Source organism: Thamnophis elegans, chromosome 15, assembly GCF_009769535.1.
Source record: "Thamnophis elegans isolate rThaEle1 chromosome 15, rThaEle1.pri, whole genome shotgun sequence".
NCBI lineage: Eukaryota > Metazoa > Chordata > Lepidosauria > Squamata > Colubridae > Thamnophis > Thamnophis elegans.
In genome coordinates, this window is record NC_045555.1 from 17,194,832 (window position 1) to 17,219,116 (window position 24,285).

Sequence of the window (24,285 nt, forward strand, 5' to 3'; positions counted from 1 at the left end):
GAAGTCCAGTTGCCTCTTGAAAAAGCACCTTAGAATAGAATAAAATAACAGAGTTTGAAGCGGCCTTGGAGGTCTTCTAATCCAACCCCCTGCCTAGGCAGGAAAACCTACATCACTTCAGACAAATGGTTATCCAATGTCTTCTTAAAAGCTTCCAGTGTTGGAGCATTCACAACTTCTGGAGGCAACTTGTTCCACTAATTAATTGTTCTAACTGTCAGGAAATTTCTCCTTAGTTCTAGGTTGCTTCTCTCCTTGATTAGTTTCCACCCATTTCTTCTTCTCCTACCCTCTGGTGCTTTGGAGAATAGCTTGACTCCTTCTTCTTTGTAGCATCCCCTGAGATATTGGAACACTGCTATCATGTCATCCTAAGTCCTTTTCATTAAACTAGATATACCCAGTTCCTGCAACCGTTCTTCATGTTTTAGCCTCCAGTCCTCTAACCATATTTATTGTTCTTCTCTGCACTCTTTCTAGAGTCTCCACATCTTTTTTACATCGTGGCAACTTCTGAGACATCTGAACCCTTTCTCCCAAATAAGTGTGCAGAAAAACACTGCTGGCAAAATCTTACACTAGTGCCTTCCTAACAGTAGTGTAGTTGTTTTGAATTCTGTCTGTTGTGTTTATCCCATTTCTGGCGTCTTCTTTGCCTAATGTCTCCTAGGAAGGGAAGATTAAGGATCTATAAATTCTTACGATCCATTCAAGCTCCTGTCTTGGAAGTGAGCAAACACCACAACAGCAATGTAATGGAAAGGAATGGAAGAATAGGCAGCAATCAAATCACAAGGTTGGGATGTATTCCCACAACCAATAAATAATTGTGGCTATCAAGAGCAACACATGATACTATTTTGGCAGCTGATTCAACACATTGGTTTTTTTTAAAAAAAAAAGTTTAGCTCTGCAATAAAGCATTCTTGAAAAGATGGAGGGGTTTAAACAGCAATAGCAATAGCACTTAGATTTATATACCGCTCTCACAGTGCTTCACAGTCCTCTCTAAGAGGTTTACAGAGTCAGCCTTTTGCCCCCAATGATCTGGGTACTGCATTCTAACTGCTGGGAAGGAAGGAAGGGAGGGAGGGAGGGAGGGAGGGAGGGAGGGAGGGAGGAAGGAAGGAAGGAAGGAAGGAAGGAAGGATGGACAGAAGGACGGACAGAAGGAAGGAAGGAAGGAAGCAATAGCACTTAGATTTTTATACTGCTTCACAGTGCTTTTACAGCCTCTCTAAGCAGTTTACAGAGTCAGCCTATTGCCCCCAACAATTTGGGTCCTAATTTTACCACCCTCAGAAGGATGGAAGGCTGAGTCAACCTTGAGCTGATCAGGATCGAACTCCTGGCAATGGGCACAGTTAGTCTACAATACTGCATTCTAACCACTGGGGAAGGAAGTAAGGAAAGAAGGAAAGAAGGAAGGGAGGGAAGGAAGGAAGGAAGGAAGGAAGGAAGGAAGGAAGGAAGGACAGACCAATAGCAATAGCCCTTAGACTTATATACCGCTTCATAGTGCTTTTACAGCCCACTGTAAGCAGTTTACAGAATCAGCCTATTGCCCACAACAATCTGGGTCCTCATTTTACCACCTCAGAAGGATGCAATCCTGAGTCAATAGCAATAGCACTTAGACTTATATACCGCTTCACAGTGCTTTACAGCCGTCTCTGAGTGGTTTATGGAGTCAGCCTATTGCCCCTCAACGATCCTCATTCTAATCACTGCACCACCACAGCTCTAAATGTTAAACCTCTTCTCCTAGTTTTGCTAAATCTTTGCTGGGCTTTGAAAGAGGAAAATGTTTTGGAAAACATGCATGTGCACCAAAAGATCCTTCAGATCCAAAGTGCTCCACGTCCCAACTGCGTAGGGCTAAATAGAATAACAGTCAACAGTCCGTCTGTCTCAGTGCTGCCTAAGACATAAATCTACCGCTACCAATAAATATTTTCCCCTTGACAAATTAATACATGGGTTGGTTAACAGTGAGCTTTTATTTCTTCTTCTTCCCACCACTCATTCTTTTTTCTTCCTTACCTCATCACACTGGGTGATTCGGTGAGCAATTTCCTTTAGCTCCGTCATAGATTTCTCATCCTGGAAGTCATACGGAAACGTTTCAGTCCATTCTTTCAGAAGCTGGATTATCTTCGCCGCAAAGGCCTTAAGCTTCCCCTAAATGAGAAGAGGGGGGTTTGTTAAGCAGTGTATCAAAAATCTTCCTAACTCTGAATTTGGGGATGCTGTTCGGTGCCAAATGTAGGAGATGACCAGGGTGAGAGTGAGGGAGGGGTCAAATGCATCATCAGCCTCGAGACCAGTGGTGGGATGCGAACGGTTTAACAATCGGTTCGGTGAGCGTGCGCTGTGCACGGTTGTCTAGCGCACTTGTACACAGCGTTCAAAATACAGCAATTTGAAGCTCAGCTCCTTACCTTCTAAGACAGTGGTCTCCAACCTTGGCAACTTTAAGACCTGTGGACTTCAACTTTGCTGGCTGAGGAACTCTGGGAGTTGAAGTCCACAGGTCTTAAAGTTGCCAAGGTTGGAAACCACTGTTCTAAGGCGGCCCCAGTAAGCAGAATAGTGGAGGCGTGGAAATCAGCGGTGCTGTGCAAATCAGCTGAGTCAGAAAGAAGGAAATATAGGACAGGATAGGGCGGGGTCAACTGATCATCAGCACTACTGGTTTGCCCAAACCAGTCTGAACCGGTTGAATCTCACCTCTGCTCGAGTCCCTTTATGCCCACAAAAGTTTTAAGTCCAGACCTCCTTGAATTCCATTGACTCTTACCTACTGTCAATTTGGTTTGATTGTTAGTAGTTCAGATTCTTGTAGAGAACTAGCATGGAATAAACGTGTACTCATTTGAACAAATTCATTTGGTTCCTGACACCAAATTTTGAACCATCAGTTAGAAAAAGGGAGAATTAAAACAAAGGAAAAGATAAATTTCTATTTGTTTATGCTTTACTTCCAGAAGTTGTGGGTGGTCCATGACTGGAGGCTTTTAAGAAGAGTTTGGACAGCCATTTGTTCAGTTCTCCTGCTTGACCAGTGGGTTGGGCTAGAAGACCTCCAAGGTCCCTTCCCATTTGGTTATGGAACATTCTGAAATAACATTCTATATGCTGCATTATGTTAGACCTAAGCTGGTCTTCTAAATCGGCTTGATTTTGAAATTTGTTTATAAAGAGGAAGATTATAAGGAAAAGGTAAAGGTTCCCCTCGCACATACATGCTAGCTGTTCCCGACTCTAGGGGGTGGTGCTCATCTCTGTTTCAAAGCCGAAGAGGCAGCGCTGTCTGAAGATGTCTCCGTGGCCATGTGGCTGGCATGACTAAATGCAGAAGGCGCACAGAATACTGTTACCTTCCCACCAAAGGTAGTTCCTATTTTTCTATTTGCATTTTTACATGCTTTCGAACTGCTAGGTTGGCAGAAGCTGGGACAAGTAATGGGAGCTCACTCTGTTATGTGGCACTAGGGATTTGAACCGTCAAACTGCTGACCTTTCTGATCCACATGCTCAGAGTCTTAGTCACCGCATCCCTTAGAAAGATTACAGGTATGCATAAATGCTTATCCCAGCACACTCCCAACACCCTGAGTTAAAAGAAGAGGCAGCAGCTCAAAGAAACATGAAATGAATTGGACATGGCAATTTGGAAGGCTCCTGGTGAAAAACACTAGTAAATCTAAGTGCTATTTTACACTCTTACGAAAAAGGATCCTTCAGGCTCTCTTAGCTTGAAGTTTTTCAATGCCTCTAAAACCAGTATAAATATCAGGCTAGTGCCTGCATTTTAAAGTGGGTGAGAGTTTTCAGCATTTCCAAATGGGGGCATATCTGTGCAGTTTTTATACATGAGAACAAAAGGCACTGGTCATATCATCCCTCGACAAAGTGGGTTGTGTTCCTTCAACATCTTCAGAATTTGCAGTGGGATTCGGGTTTTTAATATGGAGAAGGGCGAGAAGATTATTAAATGCATATGACTTGAGGTCAATCATGCGAATTAATAATGAATTAAGTATATATGCCAATGAGATCAAATCAAATTATTTTTTGTCTTAATTTCATTACAGAATAGAGTAGAGTAGAACAGAACAGAACAGAATAGAATGCAGAACAGAGTAGAGATAGAGATAGAATGGAATGGAATAGAATAGAATAGATCACAGAACAGAGATAGAGATAGAGAGGGATAGAGATAGAATAGAATTGAATTAGCAGAGTTGGAAGGGACCTTGGAGGTCTACTAGTCCAACCCCTTGCTCAGGCAGGAATCTCTATATCATTTCAGACAAATGGTTGTCCAATCTCTTCTTAAAAACTTCCAGTGTTGGAGAACCCACAACTTCTGGAGGCAAGTTGTCCCACTGATTAATTGTTCTAGCTGTCAGGAATAGGGCCCCCAGTCCAGGGACATCCATGGGAAGGGTAAAAAAAAAGTCAGGATGGCTACAGCTGTACAATCAAAGCCTGGCCCCTTTATTTCCAGGAGATAACACAACAAGATGTGTGACTTTGCAATGGTTGCAAGCTCCACCTTGACTTTCTGGACCACCCTAGCACACACCACTCAATGGTTGACCAAGGTGGGATGGAAGAACTTCTTGAGAAGAAGAAAAATGCACAACTCTTCCGAGAATTATCCAATTCATAGAGAAATGGTTCCTTCAACTTAATTGGACGTTAGCTTGAATTCAAAGATGATCAGATTTCAACGTGGCATTGTTGGAGAGAGTTGGAAATATGCTTCCTTATTGAGTCAGTCAACCGGGTCCTGGAGGGTGGGGACTTTTTGGTCCCCTCTTGGTCGCAAGGCATTTTGTTCATTTACTTCTGGTGCCCATTGTTGTCATAAACCTCATCCTGTTTCTTTATATTAGCATGGATGGCTGGGTTTTAATTTGGAAGCTAGTTCTCAAGGAAGGGAAATGCTTAAATGCTTGTTCTGGGAGCAACTAGAGGGATTTCTTTGAACGAAGCGGTGAGAAGCAGAGACTTCCTTTGTTCACCCTTCTAATCATATCAGCTAAAAAGTTCATGACTGTTTCTCCCTCTTTCTAAAGAGGAAGGAAAATGAGTTATTCCTTCTGTGCTGTGCACCCTTACTTGGGAATTGAGAGAGTCTTACAGATGCCAAATTAGTCCAATTCCCTTTAGAAGAAAAAGGAAGGTGTATTTTTTTTAGAATTTCCTCTACAAGAGAATGCTCAGTTTAAGTTGGGCTTCTGTAATAATAATAATTATAATAATGATAATAATAATAATGGTGATAGCAGGGTCGATGAGAAGGAACATGAAAAAAGTGCGAAATACCAGGACTTAAAAATTGAAATTCAATGATTATGGCACAAACCAGCAGTGGTAATTCCAGTGGTAATCGGCACACTGGGTGCTATTCCAAAAGCACTGGAATTACATTTAAAACAGTTAAAAATTGACAAAATCACCATCAGTCAAATGCAAAAAGCCACAGTTTGGATCTACACGCATATTATGAAAATATGTTACTATGTCCTAGGCCCCTGGATGGGGCCCGACTAGTAATCAATGCCAAATCCGGCAAAACAACTGGCCGCTGTGATACAATTGTGATAATAATAATAATTTACAACAACAGACAGTAAGTGCTGCCTACGCAAAGAAGCCGAAAAAACAGTGGACCACCTGGTAAGCTGCTGCAAGAAGATTGCATACTGTAAAATAAAAAAAAAACTTTATGAAAAAAAAGATCACACAAACTTATAAGCAGCAGCATGACAAAGTAGCAACAATGGTGCATTGGAAGATCTGAAGAAATATCATTTGCCTATAAGCAAGAACTGGTAGGACCGTAAAATAGAGAATGTCATAGAAAAGGAAGAAGTTCAATTGCTCTGGGACTTCAGAATCCAGACAGACAGGCATCTGTCACATAACACCCCGGACTTAACAGTTGTCGATAAGAAATACAAAAAAGTCTGGATAGTGGATGTGGCCATACCTGGAGACAGCAGAAGAGAAAAGAAAGAACTGGAGAAGATAACAAAATAAAAAGCCCTACAAAAAGAAATAGAACGACTATGGCAAAGGCAAGCAAGGGTAGTACCAATAGTAATAGGGGCCTTGGGTGCAGTCCCAAAACAACTGGAGCATCACTAGAACACCACAGGCATTGACAAATTTGCCATCAGTCAGTTGCAGAAGGCAGCTTTACTTGGAACTGCTTCCATCCTGAGACGATATCTGTAACACCATCAAACATCTAGATTTGCCTATCCCAGGTCCTTGGTAAGGACTTGATAGGTAGACAAAAATGCCCAATCTAGTCTGAACATCTGGCTACTGTGCAATGATTTTTATTTTTGTTGTTGTTGTTGTTACTTACTTTATTCATTAAACATGAAACTCAGTCAACTGAACATTAAAAAATGCATCACAAATACCATTGACTGCTGCTGTTGGTTGACACGGGTTGCTGCCAGCGTCCTAGGTATCAACCAAGCACCTTCTTAAAATATATGATGTTCCGAGTAGCGCAGTTTTTTGCAGTTCCACTGGTGTTATTGCAGGAAGCTGCAATTTGTTGATGTATCTTATAAAATTCTTGGACATGGTACCAAGTGCCTCAATGACAATGGGTATCACTGTTACATGCTTCATCCATAACTGGGTAGTTTTGATGGCCAGGTCGTGATATTTTGTGATTTTTTTTCCAGTTCTTTTTCTTCGACTCTGGCATCTCCTGATACCGCGATATCAATAAATTGTACGTTTTGGTTTTCGACAACTGTGATATCTGGCGTGTTGTGTTCCAAATGACTATCCGCTTGTATTCGAAAGTCCCACAAGATCTTCACCTTTTAATTTTGAATAACTTTTTCCACTTTATGTTCCCATGACTTTCCAGATACATGTAAGTTGTATTTTTTACATGATGACCAGTGGATTAATTTAGCAACTTGGTCGTGTCTAGCTTTGTAATCAGTTTGTGTAATTTTGCTGCATATACTTATTAAATGTGAAAGGGTTTTAACTTTGTTGTTGCAAAGTCGGCAGTTTGGATTGTCAGTGGATTTTTGTATCTTCGCTTTCATGGCATTAGTTTGTAGTGCTTGTTCTTGAGCAGCCAGTATTAAACCTTCCGTTTCTTTCTTGATGGTTCCCATGTCTTGAGTCATGTCCATGTCGAGTTGTCATCACATTTTCCTTCAATGTTTTTCAAGTGCTGTCCATGCAAAGCTTTGGTTTTCCATCTATTTAATCTTGTCATCCAGCTGTTTTTCCTTATATTCTGCCTTTGTTTCTGTTGTTTTTATACTGTTCTCCATTTTCACAGCATGTAGCAATTTTTCTGTACTTTGGTTCACATAATCAATAATAATCACATTATTATTTTTATCATTATTATTAAATCTTTGGTGAGATTCACAGCCTTTGGGGCTGGTTGGTAGCTCAACAATTCGAGTCCTAACCAAGGACCTAGGAACTCTTAAGGTAACATCAGAGGATATAAGCTGTTCCAAATAGGGTGGTTTTTTGTAGAATCAGAATGTTCAAGTCTGATAAATTTAGAATAATAATAATAATAATAATTTCAGAAATTCTTCATTGAGTCTTATCACATGAAAAGGTTGGGTTGTTGTTGTTTTTTGAATGAGACTCTGAATTTAGCTCAGATTTTTGTCCTTTGTGGAGACTTCTGTTGTGTGTTCTGGCAACAACATGGAAGGAACTGCTACTGTGAAGTTCTTAAGACACTCCAAGCATGGTGTTCTCAACTAGACACAGGAGAATTGGGGATCTCATTTATAAATGTCGAAATTGAACTCTGAAAAATTTCAAACAATTTCTCAGGTAACAGGGTGATCCTAACATTCCTTTCATCCTAAGCGAGTGGCTTCAATGACTTTGTTCCACTTTCCTTCTTGTGGCACCCAACACTTTTGATTTTGGATGACACCATCATCATTCAATCAATCGGAATAGAGCTGGGAGGGACCTTGGAGGTCTTCTAGTCCAGCCCCCTGCTCAAGCACTTAACTGAATAATAATAATAATAATAATAATAATAATAATAATAATAATAATGTCAAGATCTTGTGGGATTTCCGTATACAAACCGACAAAATACTGGCGCATAATACACCAGACATCACATTGGTTGAGAAAAATAAGGTCACAATCATAGACATCGCAATACCAGGTGATAGCAGGGTCGCCGAGAAGGAACATGAAAAAATCGCAAGATACCAGGACTTAAAAATCAAAATTCAACGACTATGGCACAAACCAGCAGTGATAATTCCAGTGGTAATTGGCACACTGGGTGCTATTCCAAAAGCACTGGAATTACATTTAAAACAGTTAAAAATTGACAAAATCACCATCAGTCAAATGCAAAAAGCCACACTGCTTGGATCTGCACGCATATTACGAAAATACGTTACGACGTCCTAGGCCCATGGGTGGGGCCCGACTAGTAACCAATGCCAAATCCGGCGAAACAACTGGCCGCTGTGATACAATTGTATAATCATCATCATCATCATCATCATCATCATCATCATCATCATCATCCTCGACAAAAGACTGGACTTGAAACTTCTTCAAACGCTCCCAAAAGCTCTAGGTCTCTTTGCTGAAGCAGAAGGAACATAGAGAAGGAACATCAAGCTGGATATTGAGGACTTCATAGGCTTACAAAGTGGTCAGGAAGGAGAGGTGGTAGAATATGGTCCAATCCCTTTTTTTCTTCTTCTCCTGAATTTCCAGGGATCAAATTTAAACAGATCCTTCACTTTCTTTCACTCTACTAACACAGTCAGCATTTATTATTTTGGTTGAACTCAAAAAAATCTCTGCAGAATCAGAGTTGGTTAGGGATCGGATGAAGATCCACAAAACTGGGTACGTGGAAGTAAATAAAAAGGACCCTAGAACAAAACAAGAGCAACCGATATTGTTCCCAGGAAAACATCACAGATCTGTCTGTAGAATCCAGCTCAGTTCAAGGAGCTGTTGCCTGAAACATGTACTCCTCCCGCATATAATACTGGTAGATGGATATGAAAGTCTACCTCTGTGCGTTTGTAAAATTGCTTGTAAAATCGCTTCAGACCCAGAGTAAACATGACGGGAGATGTTGCCTTGAAACAGATCAAACTCTTAACTGGGATTTGACATTTAAGAACAAGTCAGATGCTTGTTCCAGATTTTGTAACACATCGGCGTGTTGCATAAGGACATGTTTTGAAGCAATGTTGTTTATGTATAACAAACAGAACAAAGTGAACATAGTAAGGAAATTGTTCCCTGTTAACTGTCTGGGACAATGATGGCTAACCTTTTCCGGAGCGCATTCGCACATCCAAACCCTCCAAATGCAATGCATGCACGTCCATTGCGCATGCACCCTGCCCCGTGCATGCCCCATGCATGCTCTGTGCCCCCTGCACATGCAAGCATCCCCCCTTGTAAACCCCCCATGCCTGTGTGTGTGAGACCCCCTGGATGCACCTACTCCCTGGGCATGCGCCTGCAGCCCCCCGTGTGTGCCCCATCCCCCCACATACGTGGCAGAGATCCAAATACCTGCTGGCCGATGGGAGGCATGCACACATGCGTGGCAGAGCTGAACTGGGGCAATGGCTCGCATGCCATTAGAGAGGGCAGCTGCATTGCCATAGGTTCAACGTCACAGGTCTGGGATATGTGTAACCTAGCTACTACGGGTAGTTCTTGATGCATGACCACAAATGAGCCCAAAATTTCCACTGCTAAGTAAAACTCTTGCTAAGCAGGTTTTGCCCCATTTTACAAACCTTTCTTGCTCACAGTTGTTAAGAGAATCACTGCAGTTGTAAAGTTAGTCACATGGTTGTTAATTGAATCTGGCTTCCCCAGTGACTTTGTTTATTGCCAAAGGGGAATCAGGTGACCCCAGGACTTTGCAACCTTCATAAATATGAACTAGTTGTGTCCAAATTCTGATCACATGAACATCATGTGATTGCAGTGGTCATATGTAATGAAAAAGGGCTGTAATTCCCTGTTTTTCAATGCCACTGTAACTTCAAATGATCACCGAACAAAACTGTCGTAAGTCATATATGCACAACTTACTGTAGTCACATATGTTTTAATGTTCTACTTTTTCAGCAGCCGTGCCGATCCTAACTTACTATTATATTAGGATTGTTTTCTGAACCTCAGATGGGTTTCCTGTTGTTTGCTGCTTAGCCATCCTTGGCAGGGTTCACAACCCACTGAAGGCGTAATAAAACTGGGGATTTGAGATGTCTACTTGTCTCGTCAAGCCTCCCAGGTTGATCTAAGCAGCGCTAAAGTTTGCTTTTAATCTGCCAGCTTATGATTTGGAACAGTTTCTTTTGAGATTTTGCTAGTCACTGGTGGAGCTCACGTGGGAATGGCAAATAGTTTAGCACGCAACAGCAACACAGAGTTTTCCTGCCAATGTTTCTACTTACACACCATCGAGCAGCTTTGATTTTCATACAGTGTTTCTGCCAATATTTTATCGCTGTGCAAGGTGTGGTGGGTAAACCTTCCCTATTTTGCATCTGTTGTGGCCCGCCAGAAGATTCGGACAGTGAGGAGGTTGGGGAGAAACATGGGCCAGTCCTGGAGTATGGGGAAGGCTCTGAGGAGGGCTCTGCGCCGGAGGCAGAAAGGGGGCCAGAGCGATATGCCAATTATCAGCTGCCTTCAAAGTCAGTGAGGCAGACAAACAGCTGGAGCCTGTTCCCAGTGTGCGCACAGGTGGACGATAAATGGCCCCTCCCAGAGGAAATAAAAGAGGAGCGAAAGGGGAGTGGAGTTTGCAGGAGACAATTAGCTCGCTTAATTGGTTCATGACTCTCCGAGACGCCTTTCCAATTTCTGCAGATATCGACCTGGCAGCTCTCCAAGCCAGATAAGGTCTGTGACTGTAAATCCTCCCTTGAAAGACTTTGCTGGATGCGAATGAGCAGAATTCACAGTAAATTAATAAAATGTTTTTTGTCGGGACAAAGAGTTTGTCTCATGCTCCCAGGAAGCCTCAATCAGATCAGCAGTGTAGTCGCTTTTGATTGATATCCTTACCTTACCATTTTTAAAATTATTTTCAAAATTTGAGTTGAAAGAAAAACCATGGCACGGTTGATTAAAACACGTATATTTTAAAAGTTGAACCCAAAGGTGCTTTTCTCTCCCCCCGCCAAGAGGCAATTGGACTTTCTTTGTTTTTCCTTGAAGATGTTTCGCTTCTCATCCAAAAAGCTTCTTCAGGTCTGACTGGATGGTGGGGAATGGAAGGGTTTATACTCCTGGCAGACCGCTGGGCATTTGTGTTCTTTTAGAGAGTCATTGAGGCCAGTGGGAGGTTTGTCTGTGTCCTCTCAGGGTCCCCTGAAAAAGCACTTTTGGGACGACTAGAACCTATATGTCTGAGAATCTCTGTAGACATTTAAAAGTTCGACTTTTCTATTTATCAACTGGAGGAGCTGAGAGAAATGCAAGGCAAGTTTCTATATCCCATTCCAATGTTTCAGTAGGAACATTCAGTCTCAATAGCAAGAGACACCGAATGCCTCTGTTAAGCTAAGCTCTGTTAAAATAGGTTTCTCCCCCCCACTCTTACAAGTCAATGAAATCTTATCCTCCAAATTTCTTCTTGCTTTGTCTTTGCACAGCTTCTTTATTTCTAATTCCCTCTTGGAAAGCACACCGAAACGGAAATAAAAACATTGCTCTAATAGCAATAGCACTTAGACTTATATACTGCTTCATAGTGCTTGACAGACCTCTCTAAGCAGTTTACAGAGGTGGTGCAGTGGTTAGAGTGCAGTACTGCAGGCTACTTCAGCTGACTGCTAGCTGCAGTTCGGCAGTTCGATTCTCACCAGGCTCAAGGTTGACTCAGCCTTCCATCCTTCTGAAGTGGGTAAAATGAGGACCCAGATTGTTGGGGGTAAATAGGCTAACTCTGTAAACTGCTTAGAGGGGGCTGTAAAGAACTGTGAAGCAGTATATAAGTCTTAAGTGCTATTGCTACTGCAGTTGAGTCTAGTTGAAATGTTAATCTCCTTTGAGTTGAGCACGAGACATTTTCTTAGCAACAATATGGAATGGTTCTGTTATTGCTTCCATGAGGTTTTCAAATTTCCTTAACAGACCAAGAAAGGCATGGTGGTCTTCCATTGACTTACTAAGTAGAACCCATCTTTCTTAGCTTATTAAGGTGAAACTTTCAATTTATTATAAACATGCATTATACCAGAGTTTATTTCATAGTCTTTCTAGGTATTCAAGGACAGAATACACAACTCTTTCTTTTCCAGTTTACAAATTTGACTTTTTCATCAAAGGGCCAGCACTGATCTAACTATTAGCAATAGCAATAACAATAGCACTTAGACTTATATAACGCTTCACAGAGCTTTTACAGCTCTCTCTAAGCGGTTTACAATTTCAGCACATTGCCCCCAACAATCTGGGTCTTTATTTTACCGACTTTGGAAGGATGGAAGGCTGAGTCAACCTTGAGTCTGGTGAGAATCGAACTACTGGCAGTCGGCAGAATTTGCCTGCAATACTGCATTCTAACCACTGCGCCATCACAGCTTTATTGTAATCCCTTAAGGAAGGGATCCCCAACCCCAGTCTGTGAACTGCACCAGGCAGTGGCATGCTAGAAACAGGACCATTGACTACTCAAATGAGAGATATAAACGAGACTGGAAAAAATGGATTAATTATATTCAAAATAAATATGGGACTAAGAAATTCCAGATAGCTTATGATTAAGATCAGGAATGATATAAATTGTTTAAAGTTAGTCCAGCAAGGAGGAGCTAAGTTCAATTTAAATATGTTATCAATTTCCTATTCTTTTTCAAATATATTTTAGACTGTTTTTGTTAAAGATTTATACCGTGTATGGGTTCTGGGAAGTTAGTGAAGGGAAGGTTTGGGGAGGGGGTTGGGGGGGGGTTGGGGGGAGGGTGGGAAGTATATTAGGCTTGACAAGGGGCGTTAGATTTTAAAGTAATATGATTGTACATGTATACTGTCTTCTTTTATTTATTTATTTTTAAAACTAAGATATGTTAAGTATATGGATATAGAAGTATAAATACCATCAACATAGAATGGAATTTGCTCAGAAGCTGAAATACACCAAGTGAATGAGAGGAAGAGTGGGAAGCAGAGGAGAGAAGAAAGATAGGAAGAGAGGTATAGGAGAGTGGGTAAGGTGGGGAAGATGAAGGGAATAAGGAGGAGTGGAAAGAGGAGAGAGGAGAAGGAGAAAGGAAGGGGAAGTAGAGTAGAAAAGGATGATGGAGGGAAGAAAGGAGGTAAGGAGGGGGAGGAGAGAGGCAGAAGAAAGTGGTGTATGGAGAGCAGAAGAGCCAATAATTGGTTTCCATCTTTTATAGTTTCTTTTTTCTTTCCCGGGAGTTGATGGCAAGATGAACTGATGTAATTATTAATTAATACAATATGATATTGGCTATGTAATAGTATACATGTGATTATATGTTATGTAAATGGAAAATAAAAAAGTACTTAGAAACAGGACCATGGAAACAAGCAAAGCCTCACCCACGGGATGTGGGCAGCACATAAAACCAGGAATGGGATTCAGCCAGTTTGGATCAGTTCAGGCATAATGTTAAGTCCGAGAAGAAACGTGAATGTGTCCAAATGGATCATTTGAGCCTCCAAATACTCTACATTCTATTTCTGCAGTTCTTTGCTTCAGGATGTGCTTCTGGAGCATGAATTAAACAGCAGTGTGAAAGTAACATCTGAAAGCAGTCACACCTTTTCCAGAGCGTGCACAAACCTAGAAAGAGACTCAAGCACTTTAAGCTGTGGCATATTCTACTTTGAATATCTGGAGCCACTTCTTGGAGATAGAATTTAACAATTCCACAGCCCCGTTTAAACATTTTGGGTGCATGGCTTTTAATATTGATTGCCACCGGAAAAGTCATCCCAGGTTTTTGTTTGCTAATTGCAGTGGATTCAGGAGTATTTCAGAAGCCAAATTTGCCTCTTCCAGTTCCTGAATAATTCATGCTTATGTCAAAGAATATCCAAATTCATTGTGTATTGACCTGCAGAAGGAAACTGAGAGAGACTTTGTCTGGTAATTTGGGCAGAATTGTGTTGCTCCTGATACCGCAAATTGACACCTGAAACAGTAAACAAGCTAGAAGAGAACATTTGTAACTCAGGGTTGAAGTACAGGGTCCTTGTTGCTCTATGACCTTGCTGGTTTTCTTGCAGATGTTTCATTACCAAACTAGGTAACATCACCAGTGCTAGCAGTGCTAGCTAACCAGAACCCCTAGTGCTTATGATGTTACCTAGTTTGGTAATTAAACATCTGCAAGAAAACCACCAAGCTCAGAGAGCACCAAGGACCCTGCAGTAGGCAAGCTCCTAGCACAGAAACTAGCTTATTCCAGTTTCCCAACAGGTTTTATTCAACTCTTATACAGAAAAGTAACATTACACTAGCCTAAAAAGTACAATAGGTAAGGAAGTTCCAATCATTATATACAAATATAGGGCATAAAAGACCTCTATAGTCCAGCATTGAGCTCATTAACTCATGCCACTGGGTGAAGGGCCTGTTTGTTCATTAGTGACGTAGATGTCACTGCAGAAGGAAAGAAAATGCAGGAAACCACTTGATCGTTCGCTTACCTTGTCTGCTTCAACCCCGGTCTCCAGCTGCTGTTTCTGCTTCAGGCAGAGGTCTCCAACTTTAGCCAGGAGCTCATGAGGATGAATGAAGACACGGGAACTCAGAAGGAAGGTGAAAATGTATGTCCTCTGTATCGAAAAGAGGGGAGAACGAAACAGAAAGGACCTTTAAAATTGATTTCACACATACACAAATACACCGAATAGATCCCACAGATTAGGCCTCCTCCGAATTCCATCCGCCGGCCAGTGTCGACTGACAACTACCCGGAGGAGAGCCTTCTCTGTGGCTGCTCCGACCCTCTGGAACGAACTCCCCGTGGAGATTCGAACCCTCACCACCCTCCAGGCCTTCCGCAAAGCCCTCAAAACCTGGCTGTTCCGACAGGCCTGGGGCTAAAGAGCTGTTGCCCCCGTCTCGAATGGTAGGACTGTTGTGAGTTTTAAATTATATATTGTTATGTTTGTTTTTTAAATTTTTGTCTGTATCCCCCTTCCCCGGTTCGAGTTGTGAGCCGCCCTGAGTCCCCCTTCGGGGGAAAAGGGCAGCATACAAATACAATAAACTGAAACTGAACTGAAACTGAACACAACCCACACACACGTCTGTGAAGGTGTCAAGCTTTCCTTGAAGGAGGTTTGGGCACTTCTCTTTGGAAAAATGATGATCAAGAACCTTTTCCTTATTTTGAGCTATCAAGCTTATGGAACAAAACTGCAAATATCAGAATTAACACCAATCAGGGATGATAAACATCCCCCTTCCCCCTATCAACTGACAAAGAAATGCAGACAACACAACTGCAAAACATATCAAAGCATCCCCAGAAAGTATCACATCAACGCTCTGCTGGAAAGTGTCAAATCAATGCTCTATCAAGATGAAGCAGCTCATTAAGGTGGATTTCTGCAGAGCTTCCCAGATATATATATCAAAGGCAAGAATCTCTTTGAGTTGACACAGACATAGTCTCAGAGCTAGCCACAGGGTGATTCAAAATACTCCAGAACAAGGAGGCTTAGCAAACCTCTGCCAAAAAGGCATTCACACAAATTCTGACTCTCTATGCCTTTCCATGGTTGCGGTTCTCAAGTAGAGCTTTGGTTGAAAAATCTAAGAATAGGGTGGGCAGAGTTGAGACCCTTCCCAAAGAAGAGGGAGCTCAGCCTATTTTCTCAAGCACCAAAAGACAGGACAAGAAGCAATGGATGGAAACTAATCAAGAAGAGAAGCAACCTAGAAATAAGGAGAAATTTCCTGAAAGTTAGAACAATTAATCAGTGCAACAACTTGCCTCCAGAAGTTGTGAATGCTCCAACACTGGAAGTTTTTAAGAAGAGAATTGGACATCAGCTTGTCTGAAATGGTATAGGGTCTCCTGCTTGAGCAGCGGATTGGAGTAGAAGACCCCCAAGATCCCTTCCAACTCTGCTTACTCTACTCTACTCTACTCTACTCTACTCTAGTCCAATCCAGTCCAGTCCAGTCCAGTCCGACAGACTGGATTTTATCATAGATTTTATCTGTTATTTATTATTTTATTCTAGAATTTTTAATTGTATATCTACCAAGTGTTTTTAATTGTTCTGTTCTCTGGTTATGACTATAATAAAGTGAATTGAATTGACTCAAAGTTCTGGCTATCCAGTACAGGTAGTCCTCGATTTATAACCATTCATTTAGTGACAGTTCAAAATGACAACGGCACTGAAAAAAGGACGACCGTTTTTCACATTTATGACGGTTGCAGCATCCCCATGAACACTCGATTAAAATTTGGACACTTGGCAACTGGCTTCAATTTATGAACATTTCCCGGGGTCGTGGGATCCTCTTTGGTGACTTTCTGACAAGACAAATTGGGGAAGATTAATTCATTTAACAACTGCAGCGATTCTCTTAATGACTGTGGTGGGAAAGGTCATAGAATGGGAGCATAACTCACTTAACGACAGACTCGCCTTGCCACAGACATTTTGGTCTCAACTGGGATGGTAAGTCGAGGGCTCCCTGTACCCATTATCGCCAAAAGAACACCAGAAAAAGAAGATGAAATGGCAATATTCCAGAGGCTGTTGTGGTTTCTGTGCTGTCAATACTTGTGTGTTATCTCAAGAAGCCACTCAAATCCCAGATGAATTCCCAGGGTTGAATAAAGCATTGGAAAAAGTATTTTCAGGAGGAAGTTAATGCAAAGGAAGCAGAGGTGGTATTCAGCAGGTTCTGAACAGTTCTGGAGAACCGGAAACAGAAATTTTGAGTAGTTTGGAGAACCGGCAAATACCACCTCTGACTGGCCCCGCCCCCATCTATTCTCTGCCTCCCGAGTCCCAGCTGATCGGGAAGGAATGGGGATTTTGCAGTATCCGTCCCTAGAGTGATGAGGGAATGTAGATGTTACAGTATCCTTCCCCTGGAGTGGGGAGGAAATGGAGATTTTGCAGTATCCTTCCCCTGGAGTGGGAGGGAATAGAGATGTTACAGTAACCTTCCCCTGGAATGGGGAGAGAATGGAAACTTTGCAGTATCCTTCCCCTGGAGTGGGGAAGGAATGGAGGTTTTACAGTATCCTTCCCCTGGAGTGGGGAGGGAATGGAAATTTTACAGTAACCTCCCCCTGCCACACCCACTAAGCCATGCCATGCCCACCAAGCCACGCCCACAGAATCAGTAGTAAAAATTTTGAATCCCACTAGTGAAAGGAAGCCCTTCCTCTTCTGACAATGTAGAAAGTTAGCAGAAGAAACCTACCTCTCTCCTAAAAGAATGAAATATTTGCAGTATCTTTCCCCTGGAGTGGGGTGGGAATGGAGATTTTGCAGTATCCTTTCCCTATGGGGAAGGAATGGAGGTTTTACAGTATCCTTCCCCTGGAGTGGGGAGGGAATGGAGGTTTTACAGTATCCTTCCCCTGGAATGGGTAGGAAATGGAGATTTTGCAGTATCCTTCCCCTGGAGTGGGGAGGGAATGGGGATTTTGCAGTATCCTTCCCCTGGAGTGGGGAGGGAATGGAGGTTTTACAGTATCCTTCCCCTGGAATGGGTAGGAAATGGAGATTTTGCAGTATCCTTCCCCTGGAGTGGGGAGGGAATGGGGATTTTGCAGTATCCTTTCCCTGGAGTGGGGAGGGAATGGAGATTTTACAGTAACCTCCCCCTGCCACACCCACCAAGCCAAACCATGCCCACCAAGCCACGCCCACAGAATCAGTAGTAAAATTTTTGAATCCCACTAGTGAAAGGAAGCCCTTCCTCTTCTGACAATGTAGAAAGTTAGCACCTACCTCTCTCCTAAAAGAATGAAATATTTTAAGAAATATTTTTAAAAAGACAGACTATTATATTTCCTTGGATGAGAAATTGAGAAACATGTTTTTAGAGGGAGAAAGCAGCCCTCAAGTCTTTCTTAATAGCCCCCAGCAGATGTCAGCACTCAGGAGATAAAAGCTTATTGAAAGAAGCCAAGCATCTAGGTAGCTCTATTCATAGGCAAAGGTTCCCTGCAGCAAGGTCTGAACAAAGGTAGGATTAGCCCACCAGCTACAAGAGAAATTGCCCAACGCCCCTTCATTGCATCAGAAGTCCAAACTTCAACCAAACCTGGGAGTTCAGACAACCTACAGAGCCAGCTATGACCCCCTACAGCAGCCAATAAAGTACATGTTCTTGCACAGGAATAGGAGGGTCAGGTGCAAAGCCCAAGAGAAGGTATAAATAATCCTCTTTTTCTACTCCATGTGCTCAGCTGCCCAGAATCACAAACCCATGTGCCTCTGCTTCATCAATAAGCCATCTTTCCAATCAGCTTCCATGTTTCCATTGTCTTTCTCCTGGCTTGGAACAGAACCAGGTGGATATTTCTTCCCACATCACTCAAACAAGACTTGTGAGGCTGCTTTGAAAGCTTGTTGTTGTTAGTCGTGAAGTCATGTCCGACCCATCACGAACGCATGGACAATGTTCCTCCAGGCCTTCCTGTCCTCTACCATCCTCTGGAGTCCATTTAAGCTCAGGTTGACTGCTTCAGTGACTCCATTCAGCCACCTCATTCTCTGTTGCCTCTTCTTCTTTTGCCCTCAATCGTTCTCAGCATGAGGCTCTTCTCCAGTGAGTCCTTCTTTCTCATTAGGTGGCCAAAGTATTTGAGTTTCATCTTCAGGATCTGGCCTTCTAAAGAGCAGTCAGGGTTGATCTCCTCTGGGACTGACCGCTTTGATCGCCTTGCAGTCCAAGGAGTATTTTCCAGCACCAGAGTTCAAAGGCCTCCATTCTTTGGCGCTCAGCCTTCCTTGTGGTCCAACCTTGTGGTACTTGAGAGACCGCCTGCTGCCAATCACCTCCACTAGACCGATTAGATCCCACAGATTAGGCCTCCTCCGAATTCCATCCGCCGGCCAGTGTCGACTGGCGACTACCCGGAGGAGAGCCTTCTCTGTGGCTGCTCCGACCCTTTGGAACGAACTCCCCGTGGAGATTCGAACCCTCACCACCCTCCAGGCCTTCCGCAAAGCCGTTAAAACCTGGCTGTTCCGACAGGCCTGGAGCTAAAGAGCTGTTGCCCCCGTTTCGAATGGTATGACTGTTGTGTGTTTTTAAATTATGTATTGTTATGTTTCGTTTTTATTTTTTGTCTGTACCCCCCCTTCCCTGATTTGATTTGTTAGCCGCCCTGAGTCCCCTTCGGGGGAAAAGGGCAGCATATAAATATAATAAAATAAAAAAAATAAAAAATAAATAAAAATAAATAAACCTCTGCAGCCATACACTGGAATTGTTATACATGTATACCCTTAAAAGGAGGATGTATGTTAAAACTAATATGAAAGATATGTACTGGAGTGTAATTATCAATACCATTAATATTAAATGGAGCTTGCTCGGACACTGACACCATGTAAGAAGTGGAGAGAATGGAAGAGAAAAGAAGAGGAGAGGAGGAAGAGAGAGGACCGCAGAGAGGGAATAGAGGAGAGGTAAAGAGTAGGAGAGAGAGAAGGAGCGGAAAGAGGAGAGAGGAAAGGGAAGTAGAGAAGAGAGAGAGATGGTAGAAGGTAGGAAGGAGGTAGGAAGGAGGAGAAAGGGCGAGGAGGCAGGATGGTGGTGGATAAGATGTAATATGGTGTATGGAAAGCAGACTTTCCTCTTCAGGATCTGGCCTTCTAAAGAGCAGTCATGGTTGATCTCCTCTAAGGACTAGCTAGCAGTGTTATTTACACACAGGACAGCTGATTTGCTAACCCTTTAGAAGCGGTGTCCTTGTGCGCCTACAAACACACAGGCAGGTGGGATGGCTTTCGACAGCTGGCCAAATCTTGCAAAAGATAGGAACCGGCCTGATGCTTCAAAGCGATGGGTTTTGTTTGTGCGGGCCTTCTGAACGCTTCGCGCAACTTGGAGCAGCTGCAGGGAAAGAAGCCGAAATAGGGCACCAAGCTTTATTCCCTCCCCCACCCCCAGTTTTTTTTTCTTTTCTGGCTTTGATTTTTTTGAAGAGTTTTTGTCTCGGGGAAGCTTCTGCGCCTCTCTTCCAAACCAAAGCCAGGCTTAGGCTGCATCTGTCCGGAGTCATTTTGATTTACCGTCCTTCACCATCAACCGGTTGTAATGAATCTTGGCTCAATCTGTTTTGAGGAGCTCCTGATTAGCTTTCGACAGCAAAAGAAAAAAGCTTTTCCCCAAAGCTCCAAATTCCCGATTTACATTCACTGACCTCCCCGCCCCTCAAATTTGAATGAACATATTCTTTTAATGCTTACATTTTAATTTGGAAGTTATTGCAAAGAAAGTCAAGTGGAATTGTTTTGTTGCTGGAATTTTGGGTACACTCCAAGCTGCAAATAGTAGGGCACAAACTAGGCAGACCAGAAAGACAGACTGGGAAGGGACTTTGAAGGTCTTCTAGTCCAACTCCTTGCTCAATCAGGAAATCCTATATGATTTCAAACTGATAGCTGTCCAATCCCTTCTTAAAAACCTCCAGTGTTGGAACATCCACAACTTCTGGAGGCAAATTGTTCCACTGATTAATTGTTCGAACTAAAATTTATCTTTAGTTCCAGGTTGCTTCTCTCCTTGATTAGTTTCTATCCATTGCTTCTTGTCTTGCCTTCTGCGCTTTGGAGAATAGGCTGACCCCTCTCATCTTTGGCGCAGCCCCTCAAATATTGGACCACTACTATCGTGCCTCCCCTAGTCCTTCTTTTCACTTGATTAAACATACCAAATTCCTGCAATGACATCCAGAGGATTATCTGGTAGGGTCTCATTCAACTGTGTTGAACTTTTGAATCAAGGAGAAAATTTTAAATTCCTGTAAGGAATGAGGATTATGGAGCATGCCAAAACATAGAATAGACAGAATAGGATAGAGCTGGAAGGGACCTTGGAGGTCTTCTAGCCCAGTCCCCTGCTCAAATAGGAGAACCTATACCATCTCAGAGAAGTGACTGTCCAGTCTCTTCTTAAAAACCTCCAGTGACGGAGCACCCACAATTTCTGGTGGCAAGCAGTTCCACTGGTTAATTGTCCTCACTGTGGGATTATTAGAGGTGGGATTATTTTGTTGCTGGAGTTTTGCATACCCTCCAAGCTGCAAATAGTAGGGCACAAACTAAGCAGACCAGAAAAAGAAGAGTGAGAAGGGATCCTTGGAGGTCTTTTAGTCCAACCCCATGCTCAAGCAGGAGACCCTATATTATTTCTGACAAATGGTTGTCCAATCTCTTCTTGAAAGCCTCCGGTGATGGATCACCCACGACTTCTCAAGGCAAACTGTTCCACGGGTTAATTGTTTTGTCAAGAAATTTATTCTTATTTCTAAGTTGTTTCTGTCCTTGATTAGTTTCCATCCATCGTTTTTTGATGGAGCATCCACAACTTCTGGAGGCAAGCTGTTCCACCAGTTGATTGTCCTCAATGTTAGGAAGTTCCTCCTTCATTCCAGGTTGCTTTTCTCCTTTATTAGTGGTTTCCATCCCTTGTTTCTTGTCCTGCCCTCCAGTGCTTTGGAGAATAGGTTGACCCCCTCCTCATTGGGACAGCCTCTCAAATACTATTTTTCCCCCTTTTTATCCTATCATGGCTTGTATCCAAGCTTGCCAAATTTTGAAAAGGTGGATGGGCTTCAAAATGCTACACAGGTAGTCCTTGATGTATGACTACAAGTGAGCCCAATTGTTTTGTTGTTAAGTGAGACATTTGTTAAGTGGGTTTTGCTTCGTTTTACAACCTTTCTGGCCACAGTTGTTAAACGAATCACTGCACTTATTATATTAGAAACAAGGTTGTTAAGCGAATCCAGTTTCCCTCTTGACTTTGCTTGTTGGAAGGGGAAATCACGTGATTCCCCCGGGACTGTGACCGTCATAAATATGAGTCCGTTGCCAAGCCTCTGAATTCTGATCTTGTGTCCATGGGGATGCCGTAAGTGTGAAAAATGGTCATAAGTCACTTTTTTTCATTGCTGTTCTAAATTTGTTCACTAAGCAAACTCTTGCAAGTCGGAGGCTACCTTAAAAACTAGAATTATTCTATCTGCAAATCTGGGCGCAGGATCTAACCGTCGAAAAGATTCCAAGTGGATGAAGCAAATGCCCCTAATTTTATTTCTGTGTGTTTGGAAAAAAAACCCCATCTCTACAAGAGGACAAACCGTTAAGGCTGTTTAAACACACACACACACACACACACACACACACACACACACACACACACAAACACACACACACACCATGTATGGGTTGGGTGAGTGAGGAGCAGATAAGCAGACCTCCACGGAGGAAGTCTTGAAATGAATTCTGGCTGCTGAATGCAGTGAAAATAAGGACCAACCTTTGGCCACAGACAGGAAGGGAGACCTTGACCCCTGATCTGTCTGCTTGCGTGGGAGATAGCTGGCTTGATGTGACAGATTGTTGATGTAGGTTGCAAGGAGAAGACAACCAAGCCCAAATTGTTGAGAAATGAACAATTGCCTCCTTTCTTTTCCTCCTCCCTCCCTTTGCTGGCTAACTGTTCTACGTGTGGATAAACACAACACAACAGTGTTAGCTGGTGTTTTCCACAACCTTCTCTTCTAAGTGTTGACTTCAAGCCTCTTTCTTTTTCCTCCATATTACATAACAGGAATGGGAAATAACAGAGTTGGAAAGGGACATTGGAGGTCCTCTAGTTCAATCCCCTGCTCAGGCCAGAAACCGTATCCCTGTGTTGTCAAACCTATGGTATGCCAGAAGTGGCACGCAGAGCCCTCTCTGTGGGCATGTGCACTGTCGCTACCTGGTCTTTGGGTTTCCGATGGAGCATGCATGTTGGCCAGCTGGTGTTCAGGTTTCTGGTGCTCTGGTGCATGATAAGACCAACTGTCTGACGCACATGGGTGCACCAGAAACCCAAAGACCAGTGTACGGCATGTGCAGGCACACCGACCAGCTGGTCTTCGGCTTTCCAGCACTCCGGCGCATTCTGGTTTGAACACTTGGTGCCAAAAAGATTCGCCATCACTGAACTAAGCCATAAGAGCCAGCTGGGTCAGGCGGTTAAAGCACCAGACTAGAAAACAGGGTGACAATGAGTTCTAGTCCTGCCTTAGGCATGAGAGCCAACTGGGTGACTGTGGGACAATAACTCTCTCTCTCTCTCTTTCTCTCTCAGCCCAACTCACCTCACAGGGTTATTGTTGTGGGGGGAAAAACAGGAGGAGGAAGGAGCACTGGATGCAAATAAATAAACCAAGAGTCAGAGATGATTGGCCTACCATGTGGAGTCAAGTGATGAAAAGATGTTTTGCTTCCTTTCTCGTTGCAAGAGGTTTAGGAAAATGGTCTGTTGAACTAGAATGTGAATGGAGGAAAAACTTGTTGATGTGGGACATTTTTTTCCAGGCCACGTGTGTTTGGAATTCAGACCTGCTCCCAGTTTTTCTGTTTAGTTTCCCGACTTGAGCAAGCGCTCTACGTTTCTCAGATTTCATAGGTGAGTCTCCTGAAGTATTTAAAGTGCTTTTGCTGTAGGGCTGTGTGAGACATTAGCTATTCAGATTCCACATCCAAACAATTAGAATAGAGCTGGAAGGGACCTTGGAGGTCTTCTAGCCCAACCCCCTGCTCAAGCAAGATAACTTATACCAGCATTGGTGAACCTTTTTGGCACTGAGTGCTGAAACGGGAACGTGTGTGCGCATGTACGTGCATGCCGGAAACCAGAAGAGCAGCCATCCAGCATGCGCATGCACACCGGCCATCTGATCTTCCAGTTTCTGGCGCGCATGCGCACCTGAAGATCAGCTAGCCGGCATGCCAGAACCTGGAAGAGCAATGGGTTACAGCTGGTGTGCCTGGAGAGATGGATCTGCACGCCACTTCTGGCACATGTGCCATAGGTTTGCCATTATGGGCCTAGTTCTTCCATTACTGGGTGGCAACCTCTATCCTAACCCAGAAATGGAAGCATTTATTGAGGCTTTCACACACTTAACGGGTTACTGCAAGGATCTAGAGCAGCGGTTCCCATCCACTGGGTCATGGCCCAATACCAATACCATGCAAACAACGGATGACTGCATG

General features: G+C 43.0%; 1 protein-coding gene across 1 annotated transcript in view; it reads right to left on the bottom strand.

Annotated features, from left to right (window-relative positions):
* The window catches only part of RASGEF1A (RasGEF domain family member 1A), a 69,521-nt gene that overhangs the window by 22,324 nt on the left and 22,912 nt on the right, over positions 1 to 24,285 (bottom strand). The window contains exons 3-4 of the mRNA XM_032232046.1: positions 14,722 to 14,850; positions 2,044 to 2,181 (exon numbers count right to left, since the gene is read on the bottom strand). Of these exons, the coding sequence (XP_032087937.1) occupies positions 2,044 to 2,181; positions 14,722 to 14,850 (267 nt within the window). The remainder of the gene's footprint in view (positions 1 to 2,043; positions 2,182 to 14,721; positions 14,851 to 24,285) is intronic.